We start from the raw sequence: 18,014 nt of genomic DNA on the forward strand, positions 1-18,014 counted from the left end.
TTTGAAAGAATGGGTAATGGAACAAAGTTAAACAAGGTTTAAGTTTCTAAGTATACATCATAGGAACCGAATTGGGTAAAGGATAAAGAGGTAAATAGGAACATGGTTACACACACATACGAACTGCCTGTGTTTAAGAACAGGTCATCACAGAGTTAGAATAATGACTGCTCCAACCCAGGACCTGTTTAGTAGTGTACCAGGGGAGCTTACTAGTGGTTCCCACAAAAATTAATGAAATTTTAAAAAATCATGTCCCAAATAATTTCCCACTTTTTTGACCCTAATGAACTGCATGTTTTGTATTTCTTCAATTTCATTTCCAAATCCCACATTATGCCAGTTCCTAAACCACCATTATTAGACTAACCCCTTCATCTCCATCCCCCAGTGTAGCCTTAGCCAAAGATGAGAGACCCTGTTCACACAAGAAAATGGCTCATCCACACAACAGAATAGAGCAAGACTACACTGCTAAAGGGCATTTGTGAGTAAAAAGAAGGTCCAAAGTGTGCCAAATCAGTTGAATGTCTAACTCATTGGCCAGGGGCTGAAGAACCAGGATATTATCAGGGTTTTCAGGGGGCAATGGCTTTCTGGTGAAATGACTCGAGCTTTCATAGTTCATGAACAACTTCAGCATAATAGATTTACAAAACTACCTATCCCATTCAATCCTACTCAACATTAGGGAGGGTTAAAAACCAACCAACCAACCAACCAATAAGCTATATTGAAATGAAAGGAAACTTAGAAAACATGGAATAGAGTGAATCAGAACTAGAAGAGATTAAAGAATATCTTAGTCATTTTACAGTCTAGAAGGCTGAGGCCCAGAGAAATTAAGTGACCTACTCAAGGTCATGCAGTTATTTAATGACACGACTGGGACCAGAACCCAAGTCCCTTGGCTATTAGTCTAATGCTTTTCCCTACACCCACTGCCTCTCAGAGCAACGATGCTTTAGAGAAGACCCATCAGAGATTACTTGTTGTATCTAGAGACATAGTCTTATGTGAAAGTCAATTATTACTTGGACACAGCCCTTGGAAACCACTGACTGTACTAATCCAAACCATACTTTGGAAACCACCATCCACTAGATACAACTAGCTACGGACTATCAATTCTGTCAAAAATAGGTAAGTGAATAGTCAGGTTTTTTCAGTCAAATCCTGTCTCTCCTCGAAGAGCGGGCTAGGACAACGTTTTGAAGCATACCTTCTATAGTCCTTTTAATCCTTTCCACCACCTCTGGTGGTAGTAGATCAAGTACCTAAATCCTTGATTCACAGAGAAGAAAACAGGCAGAAAGAAGCTGAGTGACATTCAAGTTCACATGGCAGGTTAGTGGCAGAACTATGTTTGCAATCCAGGGCTTAGACATCTTGTCCCGGGACCTTTTCCTCTACATCATGTAGCATAACTCTGAGGATTGCTTATATATTTTAATATCTGGATTTCAAGGCTAGTGATTAGGGAGAGGAAGCACTGTACTCAAAACCACCCTGAACCAGGACCTCCAGAAGCAAACTCTGTACTACTTCTCCTTCATCCCCTCTTTTCGTAACTAGTGTCAAGCTCAAGACTAACTGCATAGAATCCTGTTCAAAAGACTAGATAGTCTCAATGATAGTTGAACACATGAGTCTACAGTCATACAGGAGTATGAAGTCAGCAAGTAGAAAAGTGAAATTAAGAAAAATAATTTGAACAGAAATTAAAGTGGATAGTTAATGCTGATCGACAATTAACAAAAAAGTCAACTCGTGGATATGTTGAGGACCTTACCCAGTTTTCAAACTATGATTCCTGCAGTTCGGGATCATGTCACTTGTTAGAATATTGGCAGGGAAAGTACATTGAAAGATGTACCTAGATTTTTTTCCTTATCTTTGTTTTTTTTTTTTTTTTTAACTTTGCAGAGGTAGTGGTTGAAATTTATCTAAACCTAGATGTTTAGGTTATTAATGAATTCTAGTGATCCAGGTTCCCTCATTTCAATTACCAGGTAACTACAAGGCAGAAAGATCCTAATGCTGTTAATCTAAGGCAATATTTGTTTCCCTTTTAATCTAGTTGGCATGGTAACCATGACAAACAGGAACCAAAAAGACTTTTATTTTCCCTTTCTGATGTCCTTATGAAATCTCAGCATTTGCAACGCTTTAAAATGATTGAAGGAAAAGCGTTGTTATGACCCATCACCCTCGGAGCCCAAAGAGCATCACGAGGAGCATCATTAGAACTAAGAGAAAGTGGATCAGAAAAAGAAACAGCTTTAAAGGGGTTCCTTTTGAGTCTTGTTTTCTACTCAGAATGTTCTATGTTTTTCTCATCAAGTGTGGGAATGAATTTATCTTAGCAGGTTACTTAACTACACTGGATAATGTCACACTAACCAGTGTAGGGCACTGACCCAAGTCCTGGGGGGGCTCCTTGGACCAACAGACTATTTTACAAACCTGGGTGGTGGGAGGGATGGTATATTTTTGATAATCAGACATTCCAATGTAATGTTTTCCTTAGAGGTCACCCTCCCCCATCAATGTTATCGTGAAAAACATCAAGTGTGTTCTTTTCTATTTTCATATAATAAAGGGGCTTTGCTTACCAACAACACAATGGCAAAGAAGAAATACTGTACAAAACTGCAGGAAGATAAACATGTGAAAACTTTCTATGGGGAAAAAAAAACTCTTGAGTTTCCTGTCGTCTTCTTTTGAAACTGTAGTGCATATGTTAAAATGTATATCATTTACGGTATTGAGTCATGTGCCACTGCTGTACCTGATGTATCCAATCTGGATTAAACAAACTATGTGCCGCAAACCCTAACATGATTACGATTGTTTATTTTAATACCAGTTCTCCTGCTATACATTAGAAAATAGGGTAATTTTGTTTTGGGGGAAGTTTTGTTTTTTTTTTAAACATCTTTATTGGAGTATAATTTTTTTACGAGGTGTGTTAGTCTCTGCTGTATAACAAGGTGAATCAGCTATACATATACATATATCCCCATATCTCCTCCCTCTTGCGTCTCCCTCCCACCCTCCATATCGCACCCTTCTAGGTGGTCACAAAGCACCGAGCTGATCTCCCTGTGCCATGTGGCTGCTTCCCACTAGCTATCTCTTTTACATTTGGTAGTGTATATATGTCCAAGCCACTCTCTCACTTCGTCCCAGCTTCCCCTTCCTCCTCCCAGTGTCCTCAAGTCCATTCTCTATGTCTGTCTTTATTCCTGCCCTGCCACTAGGTTTATCAGTAGCTTTTTTTTTTTTCAAGATGCCATATATTTGAACAGAGACTTTCTTCCTTGCCAGAAGACTCATAGAATCTCAGAAGGGTACTTAAGGTCTAGTCTCATCTTCCCTTCCCCGCCCTCCCTCAATGCAAGCAGCTCCTCTGTGACATCTGAGATGGTTCTTGCCTGCTTGTATGCTTTAGTCATGGATGTTCACTAACAGGGAAAGCATTTGGCATTTGCCAACAGCTCTATTTTGAGACACAGCCCTGTATTACTGAAAGAAAATATGCTTTTAATCTGCACTGGTTCTGCTGAGAATACACTGAATATCCACTCTTTCATCTAAACCAACGTCTCAAACTAAAAACTCAAAATTAAATGCTATACAGGGTATAGCAGAAAGCTTGGAAATCAGATGACAGAGGCCCTTAGGTTCTATCACTTACTTATATGGCTTCACATCAGTCTCTTCTCTCTTGGCTTCAGTTTGTTTCCTCCTCTTAAAAATGAGGGGATTGGATTAGATATCCTGAAGATCTGTTCTAACCTTAATAATTCTGGTTTAGGTAGTGAGAGCAAAAGGCATTTTCATATTTCACCATAATGTGGCAAGAACAACGGGGATTCTTTTGATTTCCCCACAACCAGATCCCAATAAATGAAAACTGAAATAGAAATGGAAGGTTAAGGCCAATCCGTGATGCCAGAAGGCCCTAGAAGTTGGCTGTGAAATTCATTTCAATCACTAATGTTCATATCCTTATCACCCACTAGGTGTCACTACAGATTCACAGCTCAAATAATCTGGAGCAAAGTAACTGGAAACCAGATGTGGTGAGCAATACGTGCTTTTTCATTAAAAAGCACTAAATGTTAACTGGGATATATGTGCTTGTTCACAGCGGCACAAAACAATAAACATACTCTGCCAAAATAAGAGAATAACCTTGTCAGAGTTCCAATGTCAGCTATGACTATCAAAAATATAATTTTATCTTTTAAGATTAACATAGCTTTATTTATATTTGCGGGAGAAAAAAAACCCTAAAACTTCAAACTACTCCCTTGTCTCATGAGTTGATCTGTAACTACTATAATTTCTGTTCAATTATTTTTAGTATTCAGGGGCTGAAGTTTACCTTTAAAGCTTTTTTTTTTTAAGGTTAGGTTATGTTTAAAAGGTTAGCAATTATTATTGCAATACTTAAGCTACTTTAGAAAATATTACTTTTAATTACCCCAAATAACTTGTATCCTCTAAGTCAGAATTATCCAAAGCAACAGGTTTCTCAAACATTTCTCTACATGTTAATACTGCTAGCCTAATTTAAGTTAAAGCCTAACTTGAACAGCTGTTAATAAGTGTATTTAGTATTCTAGAATTCAGACATTAAACCAATTCACACTAGCCCTCATCCAAATTAAGTGAATGTATAAAGGCTCTCTATACTCATAAAAAGATTATTCTTTTCTCTAACTAGAAATTATCTTCTCTTACTAGTCATGTATTAGTTAAATCTTAGAACTAGAAGGGACCCTAAAAATCTAGTCCAACTGCCTCCTTTTATTGATGAGAAAATTGGACCCCGCGAGGCTAAATGACTAGTACAAAGTAAAAAATAGGTAGTAACAGAGTCAACCAAGACAACTGCTCCTTCTACTACACAACATTCTCAAGTGCGTTTGCCTAAAACCTATCTATAGTCCCCAAAAGATTAAGGGGTTATGCACCTAGAATGACAATTCCAAATTAAAATTCCACACACAGTAACATACAAATGCCAGCAGATTCCTTCCACAGCCACAATAACTACATCCCTTATTTGGGAAGGTAACTGCTGAAATTTTCCTAGCAAATGCTTATGAAAAATAAAACAGTATTATTTTCATGTTATGTATATGCTTACCTCCAGCTTACTTTTATATTAAAAAAGAGATCACAAGACAATCCTAAAAGAGAATCCAATTAATTTCAAGACTAATGGGTACCCACATCTCTAATTAAGATGCAGGAGTATCCTGATTAAAATTCCCTAGCAATGACAAACTGTGAACTTGGCTGTATTGTGGGGGAAAGGGTAGAAAAAAAAAAAGAGGAAAGTTCAATTATATAGCAGTGACAAGATCTTATTTAAACATGTAATTAAAGTCTTTTTAATGACATTCTGGACCTAATTATGGATTTGCTATTTACAGTGTTAATTAATTCACTCTAACTTGGCAATACATGTACAGTACTGATACATATAAATAAAGCATATCATTGCCCAACCCAAATGACAGGAATCTAAGTTAAACAGTTTAGGGCTGTGTTATGTGAGTGTCAGACAGTAAATGACAATGGCTGTGGATGTTTGCTGACAGCCATGGGGGAACGTGTTTATATTGCCTAGACAAGTATGCACACAGGAAAGGAGAGCTTCCCATCACTTTTTAAAAAGTAAATACATATCTCTATTCATACTCGGTTCTCTCACCACAAATCCGTTCACAGAGAAGTTTGGGAACCAATCGTATATTCATAAAAGAACTGCTACAGGGAAGAAATTAAAGAATATGTAACTTCCAATTACATTTATCTAAATCATAATTTACAGATACAGCATCTCAGAAAAATGCTAGAAACTTCCCTTAGCCTACCAGCAGAGTACAGCAGTTCTTAACCTGGGTTCCACAGATGGGCTTCAAAGGGTCTATGAACCCTTTGAAATTACATATACAATTCTTGTTTATAGAATGAAATTTTCTGGGACAAATCTATAGCTTTCATCAGATTCATAAAAGGATCCAAAAATCAACAAAGATTAAGAGCTGCTCCTTTTCCTGAGAAACAAAGACAGCCACTACTGATGATCCTTAGCTATTTAATGCACATCAACCACAGCTTCCACAATTACAAAGACAAAAGATATTCAAAAGATGAACAATAAACATGTCAACACACTTGGCTAAGTTTCTACTTTTACTGGTAATAAATATTTTTACTGGAAGCAAACAAGGACCTTCAGGAAAGTCTGAAGCAATGTTTATTCCTTCCTGCCTAAACCTAAAAGGAGAGGGGGCTTTCTGTTCTACCATGCTACAAATTTCTACAAGAACACACCTCTATGGAAATGTAGCCCAAGACTTTTGGAAAGAACTCCACAGCATAAACTAGCATTATTTTCCAAATCTCAACTGTTTTTATTTCTTTTAAGCAAGCAGTGGTATATAAGTCTTTTTAAGTGTTTCTTTTTGGAACAGCTTATAGAAAATGGCACCCTGGGACCTTTAGCTCTATGTCCCCCCAAATTTTCTTTCAAGAATCTCATCCAAGAAGTTTCTTTAAAGAAGATAATTCATCTGACCTGAATCAGGTTGATTTAGGTCAAAACAATCTGAAAACTAGATGTGTCCCAGTGGAAAGCCTCAAAACTTCTCCAGTTGCTCAAAAATGCCACTATATGCCACTCTACTACAGGTCAAGGATGGCAATCCAAAGGTATCACTTGTTGATATCCCCAGATGGCGTGACGTACAGCCTATAATCACTGGTTGCCACGCATCATTTCTTGTAGATAAACGGTATTCATGTGATAGGCTGCCATCCAGCTTGGATGCCTCTGAGCGTTCCAATAATACGACTGAGAAGCAGAAGCATAGTATTCCTGCCACGCCCTGTAGTAAGCTCTCCAGTACTCCTCATAGTCCTGATAGGTGTCAGAAAAACTCGGATGTGTTTCCCTATGGCGGTCATACCAACCATCTTCCTGGGGTTCTGCCTGCAATCGATAGGAAGACCGCCTGGGAAGGCTTCTCTGGCTCTGCTTAGCTCTCTGGTTATGGTTAGCTCCCTCTTTATGCCTTGTCTTTATTTTGATTTCAGGTGATTCTTGATACTCTACTAGATGAGGGGGGTCATTTCCATTCAGAGGTTGTTCCAAAGAGATATGGCCACCCACAGGAATAGATTCCAAGTCTTTCAGCTGAGTATCAGAAGAACCTTCCAAGTATGACTTACTTCCTTTGCTCTGGGAAGAACTCCTTGAACTGTAAGAATCACTGTCACTCTCAGAGTCTCCAGATTGGCTACTACTTGCCAATGTCTGCACTCTCTCTTCAGTAATTCTATTTCTCACAAAACCATTTTGAGGATTCACAGTCTGATCCCCAGGACCTGTGTAGTGTCTGATGACTTCCACAGGTTTCTCTAACCCCTCTTTAATATAGTGTTCGTAATCCTCCATCAATTCTGCAAAAGTCAAAGTACATGGCAGATGGGTTTTAAAGGAAGACAGACAGGGAATTTTGGGGAGTGACACAGAAGCTTCTTTGACTTGGTGCTGACTGTTAGTAGAGTTTTCAACAGAGGACTGAACAGAATTCTTCATTTGCTCTTCCAATTGTACGGCACAGCCCAGTTCTTTTGGTGACATGGCTTTTTCTACAATTCCACACTCTGAGTGGCTTTTCACAGGAAGCTTTTGTTTGGTATTATTTTTTGATTTGACTGATAGTGCAGATACAGAAGTATTTCTAGATGAAGCCATGTGGTTACCATGAGCTTTCTGAGTTTGAAAGGTGCTCTCTATTTTTTGAATTTGTTTTAGGGTCTGTGTAGGTATACTTGCTAAGCCATATGTATGCATGGCAGCTTCAACCTCCACATCCCAATCCAAACATTCTTCCATCAGACCAGGAGGAATAGGATCTACGTAAAAGGAATAAAAAAAGTATTAAATTCTCGAGCTGTTCTAGACCAGCATTTTCTGAATGGATTAATAAAGCTTTCCACGGTCAAATAAGATTAAGAAACAAAATATACTAACACTATACTAAGAAGCTTAATATATTAGATTTTAAAAGACCTAAGCAAAACTTGCAGTAAAGAAATTTGCCCAAAAATATAAAAGACCCATCCCATACCCCCTCACTCGAAAAGAGCTTATTCTAGGAGTGAGGTATGCCTCTACAGCGATTCTCCCATCCTTCCTCGTCTCCCTCTCCCCAACTCCTCCCCATCATCTCACTACTGATAACAGCAAAACAAGATATTAGAAAATGGATTGTGCTCCCCAAAGCTTACCAACTGGGAAATATTACAACTGCAACCCTGTACCCAAGTAAATCTGCCACCCTATATTCTACCAGGGAGAAATCACTGCCCTCAACGGTGGAGGAAAAAAACCTCCACGGGGAAAAAAGCCAGATGACTGTGAAAAGATCTGTGGTACCAATGGCACTTGTAAGTTTAAAAAAATTTGCTGGCTCTAACTCTATAAATTTCCTATCCCATCCAGGCATGACAATTTGCTTCCACCTGCACTCAGATCTTTCCAAAGTGTGACCAATTTTCATCTTAGGCAGACTAAGTACACAGAGGCCCTGCTTTACAAAGACCTCCCCTGTCTGTTGCTGCTAGTGGTGTTCCATGTATGTGTACCCACTACTCATTCCCTCAGATCTGGATTCTTCAGCTGGGGCTCTTGATCCTTCACTGCACAGACCCTCTAACTAAACATGGATTCCTACTAAGGTGCCATCCCTTGCTTGCGGAGACCTATCATTCAGGCCAATTCCCTCCTAATCCTGCTCCAGGCAACTCACCCGAACAGTCTGTTGTCACACAAGTGCCTAGTCCAGTATAGATCTAACACTATAAATATCATTTTCTCATCATTTCGGGGCTCTGTTAACTTTTCATAAAGATCCAAATATGTCACTTTCTGGTAACCAAAGGCAAATCTTATTTTTATCACTAGATGTTATGATACTGAGTCCTACCACAAGTCCTAACTCTCTTGTACCAATTTTCAATTTACTTTTTCCATTATTTATAACTATAAAGATCACCAATAGACTTATACATAGAGAGAATTAACAAAATATAGTCTTAGAACTGACAGAGAACCTAAAGACCATCTACTCTAAAAACAAATATTTTGTAAATCAGGACATAAGCTTAGAGCAATTTAAAAAATGTGTGAAAATGAGTTATCACAAAGCCAAAACTGCTAAAATTCACAGTACTCCCAAACCTGTGTTTCATCTAGCTTTGTAAAAATCACTAAAGGAGTTAATATAAATTGGTAAAATATTCATTGTTATATTTATTCAATAACTACATAGTCCATCTTCTAGAAGGTCATGTATACACTATATAAGTATACATTTATGTATCTATACAATGTATATATATACACACACTAACATGCATACATTAACATATACAGTTGACCTTTGAATAACACGGGTTTGAACTGCAGGTATGAACTGCGCAGGTCCACTTATACGCAGATTTTTTCCAATATGTACAATAGTACTACACAATCTGCTGTTGGCTGAATCAGTGGATGTGGAAAGGCAGATATGGAGGGCTGACTATAAGCTATACAGCGATTTATGCTGCATGGAGGCTCAGCGCCTCTAACCACCCCCATTGTTGTTCAAGGGTCAGTTGTATAGCAAATAAACCATATTTCCACCCAGGAGTTTGGTTTTTTTTTTTAGTAAGTTTGTTTGTTTGTGTATTGATTGATCGATTGACTGGTTGCATTGGGCTCTATCGATTGACTGCATTGCTCATGGGCTCTAGAGCGCAGGCTCATTAGTTGTGGTGCATGGGCTTAGTTGCTCTGCAGCACGTGGGATCTTCCCGGACCAGGGATCGAACCCGTGTCCCCTGCACAGGCAGGTGGATTCCTAACCAGTGCGCCACCAGGGAAGCCCCAAGCTGCTTTTTAAAACTGCTGTCTTGGAAACAATGCATGTTTGAAACTATTAATGATCTCTTGAAAACTTTTTTAGAAACCCTAAAAAACTGGGTGGAGACTTCCAGGAGGCACAACTACTGAGCCCACGTGTCACAACTACTGAAGCCCGCGTGCCTAGAGCCCGTGTTCCGTAACAAGAGAAGCCACTGCAATGAGAGGCCTGCGCACCACAACGAAGAGTAGCCCCAGCTCGCCGCAACTAGAGAAAGCCCGCACGCAGCAACGAAGACCCAACAAAGACCCAACACAGCCAAAAATAAATAAATTAATTTAAAAAAATAGCAGCTTGATAAATGATTCATTAAAATCAAAAGAAAACACTTCAACATTTTCAGAACAGTGTCCAAATTAAAGATACTATTCCTTCCCCATGGTGACAAAGGGGAGTATGGCAAGAATTACCTTCATAGCAACATAAGAGGTAAAATACATCCCTTGATATAAAAGAATAAAATCAAATTGCAGGGCTACAAAGTAAAATATGGAGTTAATACAGTAGGAAAATATTTTTCATTTTTCATGTGTCATTAGTTAGCTTGCAATCTTCTCCCTGTTACTTATTAGCTGTAAGACCTTAGACAAATATTTAACCTCTCTATGCCTCAATATCCTCATCTACAAAAGGCAGATAATAATAGCGCATACCTCACGTAATTGTGGTGTGAATTAAATGAGTTAACATATATACTTAGAACAGTATCCAACACATCATAAGTACTCTACGTTAGCTATTATTTTTATTAGGCCTATCATTATTATTTTGACAGCAAAATGAAACAGACAAAATATACCTGGTAAAGGCTGAAGATTGATCTTACATTTCTGGGCAATTTTCATCATCATATTTTCTTCTTCTCCCCTACAGCAGTAGGTCACTGTCAGTCCCAAAGTACCTAAAGCACAGAAGGAATGTTAAGTAGTAAATCATTTTCACATAAATGACACTTCAAGTCCACCTGTCACATTATAGCTTCCTCCCCTTAAAGAAAGCACCCAAACTTTTTTCTTTTCTTTCTTTTTTTTTTTTTTTTTTTACCAAAACGGCCAGCTCTGCCAATCCGATGCATATATGTCTCCCAATTCAATGGAACATCCAGGTTTACAACCAGATTCACGTTCTCAGCATCAATTCCACGGGAAGTCTTGAAGAAGAGAACAGTTGTTTGTGTGCATTAGCCATTGCATGGCACACTATATTATTCAGTATAACCAAGAGCCCAATTAAGAATAGGAGGATATTTAAGAGCAAGGAGGATATTTAGGAGCAAAGGAAAAGAAAATTCATTTCTAATGACTAATTTCAACAATAAAGATAAAAATACAGAAGACATTTTTAGGAAGAAATCATATTCCCCAGCACTGGAAAGACAATTATCTTCTGGTATTCTTGTCAGATACACCCACCTAAAATAATAGATGAAATCTGTACATTTGATAACAGAACATATGTCCAGATGGATTAATCAACCAAACTGAACAGGAAATTTACCAAATCTGTGGAAACGAGGACTCTGCAATGAAACTGCTTCAGTTTAGCCATAGCATCAAGACGCTGATTCTGATTCATGTTGCCTAAAAAGACCCAGAAAGAAAGTCATATAAAAACAAGTGAACAGGGCTTCCCTGGTGGCGCAGTGGTTGAGAGTCCGCCTGCCGATGCAGAGGACACGGGTTCGTGCCTGCGCGTCCGGAACCTGTGCTCCGCAACGGGAGAGGCCACAGCAGTGAGAGGCCCACATACCGCAAAAAAAACCAAAACAAGTGAACATACATTTATCAAATCCACAAAAATCAGAAATCATAATTGCCAGTCTTAACACTTTAACAACCAAAGTTAATTCTGTCCTTATATGCAAATCTAGGTTAAGAACTAACGTCAGAAACAAAAACCTAAAGTCAGAATCTTCTAAAATATGGTTAGGCAATCAACTAGAAATTCAATTTTAAATGGTGACTAGGCTATGCCTGCAGATATAACATTATATCTACAAAGTGCCATATGAGGTTTAACAATTCTTAGGAAAATAATATTGATTTAACCAGCTGTTTACCAATTTGGTGTTGAAGTGTGATCTATCATCCAAATACTGGTCCATCAGAAAACAATCTCTCCCCAGTATCTCATAATATACCACGACTAAATGAGCTTACGCTAACAGGTTAAAAACTAAGCTGAGATAGCAATCAAAACTCTAAAAAGGATCTCACTTATCAAAAATTCCTTTAAATCTTTCACTCCTAGGTCAACAGTAATAATTTAGCTTTGTGTCAAAAATGAATCAGTTTTGCCTTCCACAAGACTGTAAAAGTCAATCTAGTTAGCAATTCTTTGTATTTTTTACAATGTTTATCTTAAGATAACAAAGACAGACTCTATTTTGTAAAGTTATTACGTTCTTTGTGGCTATAACTCCAGTTTTCTAGTTTTTTAGTACATACCATGTTACTTCTTAAAGAGACAAATCCCAGTGAAAAATAAACCTGAAATTCCTTTTACTCTGAAGACTCAGTCTAACCTCACACTCACAAGACAAGTCAGGAAGTGGTATCTCTTCCTCCTGACTTTGGAGAAGCTTCAAGTCAGGATACTAAACAAAGATTAAAGTTAAGAGATGAACTTACCTGAAATGCACTCTGCAGGAAAGCCTTTAGAAGAAAGGATATCAGCCAAGTGTTGTGCTCTATGAAAAATAACACAGAGGGTTATAATTTTACAAATACTGCCCCACACCTATCCTTTTATTTCACAAGTTCCCCAGATGACTTTTTTTTTTTTTTTTGCGGTACGCGGGCCTCTCCCATTGCGAAGCACAGGCTCCGGATGCGCAGGCTCAGCGGCCGTGGCTCACAGGCCTAGCTGCTCCGCGGCATGTGGGATCTTCCCGGATCGGGGCACGAACCCGTGTCCCCTGCATCGGCAGGCGGACTCCCAACCACTGCGCCACCAGGGAAGCCCCCCAGATGACTTTTTAAGGTACATTACCTGCTGTGTAAATTAGAAAAGACTAAGGCCTGATTAAATGGAATTTTGCTGAACAATTCTTGTAAATGCTGAGTCTTTTCCTCAAAAATCTTATGGGCCAAAGGGTATGAACTGACAACTTTGTAGTACTGCTTCAAACCTACAAAGAAGAGTCTTCTGTTAAAATGAACATATTTTCTATAGCAAATATGAAAGCAAAAGCCAACTTAGCAAAGGAAAGCTCCAGAATATCACAAACCAACCCACTAAATATCCAGTATCTGTACACACCTATGAGACTCGGATCACTGGAGTTTAGTCTTACAAAAGTGGGCTCTCTCATGTACTTTGTCAAAGCATTAGCCAAAAATTCAGGGTAAGTAGCTGACACTGCCAACATCTGCTTACTGGCAGGCAAGGAAGAATAAATCCAACTGCAAAATAAAAGAAAAACACACACACCATGGAAACTATTCAGATGATAATCACCACCTAGAAAAGCAAAAGATAGATACTTTGGGGCACCATTTCAATAGTCAAGTTAGTTATTTTTCTTACTTTATTTGCTCCTGGAAGCTGCCTTCTTCTAAAAGCTTATCTGCTTCATCAAGAATAAAGAGACGTATACTGCCTGGATTCAAGTAGTCAAGTTCTATCAGTTGTTTAATTCTGCCTAAAGTCCAGAAAAAAAATATTCAAATATTCATATGCACCAAATCCGTGCAAATTTCAGCCAATGTTGTTATTCTACTTACAGGTTGAATTGCTAACTTTCCTGACCCAACCCTCATTATTCTTTACACACTAAACCACAAATTAGAAATCCTGAGTTGTGATCTTCCCTAAATCCATTATTTTTTCCCTCACATTTCATCACCAATACGTATGGAAAATAAACACTTCCTGTCAAAAGACTTGTAAGGCACTGAATGCTAGATTATGATTCTGAGTGACTCATGACCGAAGGACTAACACTGAAGCAAAGAATAATCCCAATCCATGGCTTAGAAGGGCTTTCTGAAATCATCTCATTCCTCTTCTGCTCAGAAGCCTATCCCATACTTGTTCTTAAACATCCTTAGAAACAGAAATTTCATAAATCCTGTTGGTAATCCAGTCATGTGTTTATATGTCACTAATCTAATGCTCTTCATTTTTAATCCTCAAAATAATTACCATAATTATCAAAGATTGCCATATTCTTATTGCTATATAGAAGTGTTCAGTTACTTAAAAGCCCCAGTTATTAACAAGCATTGATATCTTACCAGGAGAACCAACAGCAATATGACACTTTTTAAGTCTGGTTTTGTCTTGTGATAATGGAGTCCCTCCGATAAACACATGACACTCTAAGCCTTCCATTTTTATTCCAATGGCTGTGATAACAGAATGTATCTGTACAGCAATTTCTCTTGTAGGAGCCAAGATCAAAATCTAAAAAACACATAAAATATACCTTTAACAAGTCGGTAGAATAAATACATAAGGCAGGACTCAAAAAGCTTTACAGTGTTTTTTAACCCAGATACTCATATCTGGGTTAAAAAACACTGTTGAAGAGTCATCATCAGATATACATGACTGAGAACTTGAAATACAGCCTGCTGTAACTACTAAACCACAAAGTAAGACTATGAGGGTCATACCTGATTCATCTTTATATCCCCAATGCCTGGCATACTGTTTAAACATAACATGGGCTCAACAAATCTTTGCTGAAGAAATGATCTCCAAACCCAAATCTCCTGTTAATTTGGGTAAGGCCCTCTTAGACCCTACTCTGAGAGAACCCAGAAGGTGGGAGATCAGTATAATACATTCACTGTAAGAACCACATGCAGTTACCTACCATAGCCAAACACCTCATTACCACGAATCAGGTCAAATGCTAAACCTCACCACAATCTAGTGAGCAAATAAAAGAATAAAAAATCCCTATCTGTATTCTCAAGTAATGACAAAATTGACACACATGGCAGACTTATTTTATTTAACACGCAGTAATAACAGAAATCTCTAAACTTCTAACACTAATAATGTGTATTTGGTCACTAACCACACCAACACCACTCATCAGCCTAAGTATCTACTTTACTTGTATACTTTTCATATGTCTTAACACAATCATTCACTTCTACCTCTGAGGAGCTACTGGTATTTCATCTGACCTGTAGGAAATCCACATAACATACCCTCCTTGGGTCCTCTGAGCTAAACTCACCTGGGTACTTAGGTTTTCAAGAACAAGAGAGTCCAAAGCAATGGTGGAGAATACACAGGTTTTCCCAGTGCCAGACTTAGCTTGAACAATTAAATCTGGGGAGGAAAAAAAAAATTATCATTAGCCAGGACTGACTGAAGAAGCTTAGGTACCAACATGAAATTCCAGAACTAGACAGGCCTCCAGAGATCACATCCTTAACCACCTTCGTTTTTAAGTTAACTCTAAAACAAGCATGCGGCCATATCCAGAAACAGGCCTCCTCCCTGAACCTCCACCGTTTCTCTTCTTTTTTTGGCTTAGAAAGCAGAAATTTATTTTCTCAAAGTTTTGGAGGCCAGAAATATGAAATCAAGGCATCAGCCGGGCCACATTCCCTCCTACGGCTCTATGGTACAATCCTTCCCGTCTCTTCCAGCTTCTGACGGCTGAGACATTTCTTGGCTTGGAGTTGTGTAATTCCAATCTCTGCCTCCATTTTCACATGGCTTTCTTCTCTGCCTTTCTCCCTGCTCTTATAAGGACTCTTGTCACTGGATTTAGGGCCTACCCTAATCCAGGCTGATCTCATCTGAGATCTTTCCTGCCGTTTATATTCCCAAACGTAGAACCACTTGACAGCGTGGAATGGACCTCAACTATCTCCAAATTCAATACTGCGCCTCCGTTTGACAGAGGAGGAAACTGAGGCTCGCGTGCGTGCGGCGTCTTGCCCCGGGCCGAGCCCTGCAAGACGGCCGCTCTGGGCCCTTCCCGGCCCTCCCCACGGGCTTGGCCGCCGCCGCCGCCGCCCCCTCCTGCGGCCCTCCCGGCCCCTCCAGGGCCCCAGCCCTCACCAAGTCCGCACCGCCCCAGCGGTATGGCCTTGAGCTGCACGGGCGACGGCCGCTCGAAGCCAACCGCCCGCAGCCCCTCCACCACCGGCCGCGACAGCAGCAGCGACTCGAAGTCCCCCGGCTCCGCCAGCAGCACGTCCCCGGTGCGGGTCCGCGGACTGTTGATGTCATGAGCCGTCCGCAGACTCCGCACTGGCCGGGTGGCTGGCTCCGGGGCCGCGAACTGCGCAGCCACGCGCTCCGCCGGCATAGTGCTCTCCACGGTCTTTAAGGCCGCCGAGCCTTCAAAAGCCGTCGCCATGCTAGCCGCGCCGCCGGATCTCGCGGTACTTGGGGAGAGGCGTGGGGCCTGAGAACAAGAAGAGGAAAAACTTTATTGGCAGTCTTCCTGCGAAGACACTGACACTCCCGGCCTCGAAGAGGAGGGGTAAGGGACGGAAGTCGGAGGCTTAGAAGGACTCGGAAACAGCTATAACAACAAAAAAAACGTGGCCTGAGGAAGGCGGGAAAAGGGAGGGGAGGAAAGCTGAGGCTACCGGTGTGTCGCCGCCTGCGGCCTACAGAGGGCGCCGCGCGCTCACGGTGGGAGCACTGCCCCGCCCTGCGCCCGCGTTGCTGACCTCACAATGCTGCCTTTGTGAAGAGCCCAGTGCGTCACGCTCCCAGCCTCCGGGCTTCGGCTCGGCGGTCAACTCCTCCGGCTCCCCACCGTGTCCCGCCCCAACTCGCTGCCTCCTCCTGTGCTCGCAGAGAGCGCCCGAAGTACAGCGAGATTTAGGATTGACCACGTTGCCAGGTATATATCTGTGTGCTTTCATCTCTGCGTTCCCAGCCCCTAGCACAGTACCTGGCACACGCTGAGCTCTGATAAAAGCAAATCGAATTGGAACCAGCAACTGAACTGACAACTCCCACATTAGTATCTACACCTCCGACCCTCCTCTGAACTCCAGACTTGTACATCCATCTCCCTTTTCAACACTTCCACTTTATGTCTAATAGCTCAAATTTAACATTTTCTATGTGTTGCTCCTATCCCTCCCCACCACCATCTCATGGATGACAGCAGTCTTTACCACTTTATTTTAGGTCTCTGCTCAAATACCACCTTTTCAAAGAGGACTTTCCTGAACACTCTGAGATAGCTCCCCCATCCTGGCAGCTCCCCAGCCTTTCCCATCACTCTCTATTCCCTTATTCTGCTTTATTTTTCTGCTTATCACTAGATGAAATCATATGTTTATTGTCTGTCTCCCCCACTCTCTGAGGACAGGGACCTATTCTCTTTTGTTCTCTGCAGTATGCCTAATCGGAAAAAACAATCTAACACAGAGTAAGTGCTCAATATTTATTGAATAAATGAGCTCCTATAAAAAGTCTGAGTCGTAACTCCAAATTAAGTATTTTTGGAACCTAATATTCACAATTACAAATCTAAAGATTATATCATAATTCTGGTCGTTATCTCTCACCAGCCTCACACTTCCCTACACACACACACACACACACACACACACACACACACACACACACACGGTGATGATGCAGATTCCAAAGGAGGTAGGAGGACTTTGGCAAGGTAATCCCACTGGAAAGGTATTCTCAGATGCATTTTTCTTATAAATTTACAAAACATTGAGAAAATGTCAACTGTTCATATGAAAGAAGGGGGCCTGTTGGGAGTGGGCAGTAAAGGTTCCAGACTTCCTCTTAGTACCTACCCCACCTCTTTCATCCACTTAATCCCTAAATCCCAAACCTGGGAATTAATTATTCTTGATTCCACCTTCCATTATCCCTCTCCCCTTTCTTTTTTTTGGGGGAGGGGGGGATTTGGATTGACCAGGGATTGAATCCGGGGCCATGGCAGACAGTGAAAGCACTGAGTCCTAACCACTGGACCGCCAGGGAAATCCTTCCCCTTTCTAACAATTACTTGAGGGCAAGTAATTTTGCTTCCAAATATTGCATCCATATTTCTTCTCC

At 40.4% G+C, this 18,014-nt stretch overlaps 1 protein-coding gene across 2 annotated transcripts; it reads right to left on the reverse strand.

The window, feature by feature from the left end:
• Positions 1 to 5,813: 5,813 nt before the first annotated feature.
• On the reverse strand, positions 5,814 to 16,365 carry DDX20 (DEAD-box helicase 20). 2 transcript variants are annotated; one of them, XM_019919951.3, is made up of 11 exons: positions 16,029 to 16,360; positions 15,193 to 15,287; positions 14,237 to 14,405; positions 13,527 to 13,641; positions 13,260 to 13,402; positions 12,990 to 13,128; positions 12,629 to 12,687; positions 11,496 to 11,578; positions 11,043 to 11,148; positions 10,798 to 10,899; positions 5,814 to 7,944 (listed from the first exon to the last, which is right to left on the reverse strand). In XM_019919951.3, the coding sequence occupies exons 1-11, from the start codon at positions 16,327 to 16,329 to the stop codon at positions 6,782 to 6,784; spliced, it is 2,475 nt and encodes an 824-aa protein (XP_019775510.2). In that variant the 5' UTR covers positions 16,330 to 16,360; the 3' UTR covers positions 5,814 to 6,781. The 2 variants fall into 2 exon arrangements, with proteins under 2 accessions (XP_019775510.2, XP_073665675.1); XM_073809574.1 differs by lacking the exons at positions 5,814 to 7,944; positions 10,798 to 10,899; positions 11,043 to 11,148 and having other exon boundaries at positions 11,528 to 11,700; positions 16,029 to 16,365.
• Positions 16,366 to 18,014: the final 1,649 nt, after the last annotated feature.

This window comes from Tursiops truncatus, chromosome 1 (genome assembly GCF_011762595.2).
Source record: "Tursiops truncatus isolate mTurTru1 chromosome 1, mTurTru1.mat.Y, whole genome shotgun sequence".
In the NCBI taxonomy this organism is placed as follows: domain Eukaryota; kingdom Metazoa; phylum Chordata; class Mammalia; order Artiodactyla; family Delphinidae; genus Tursiops; species Tursiops truncatus.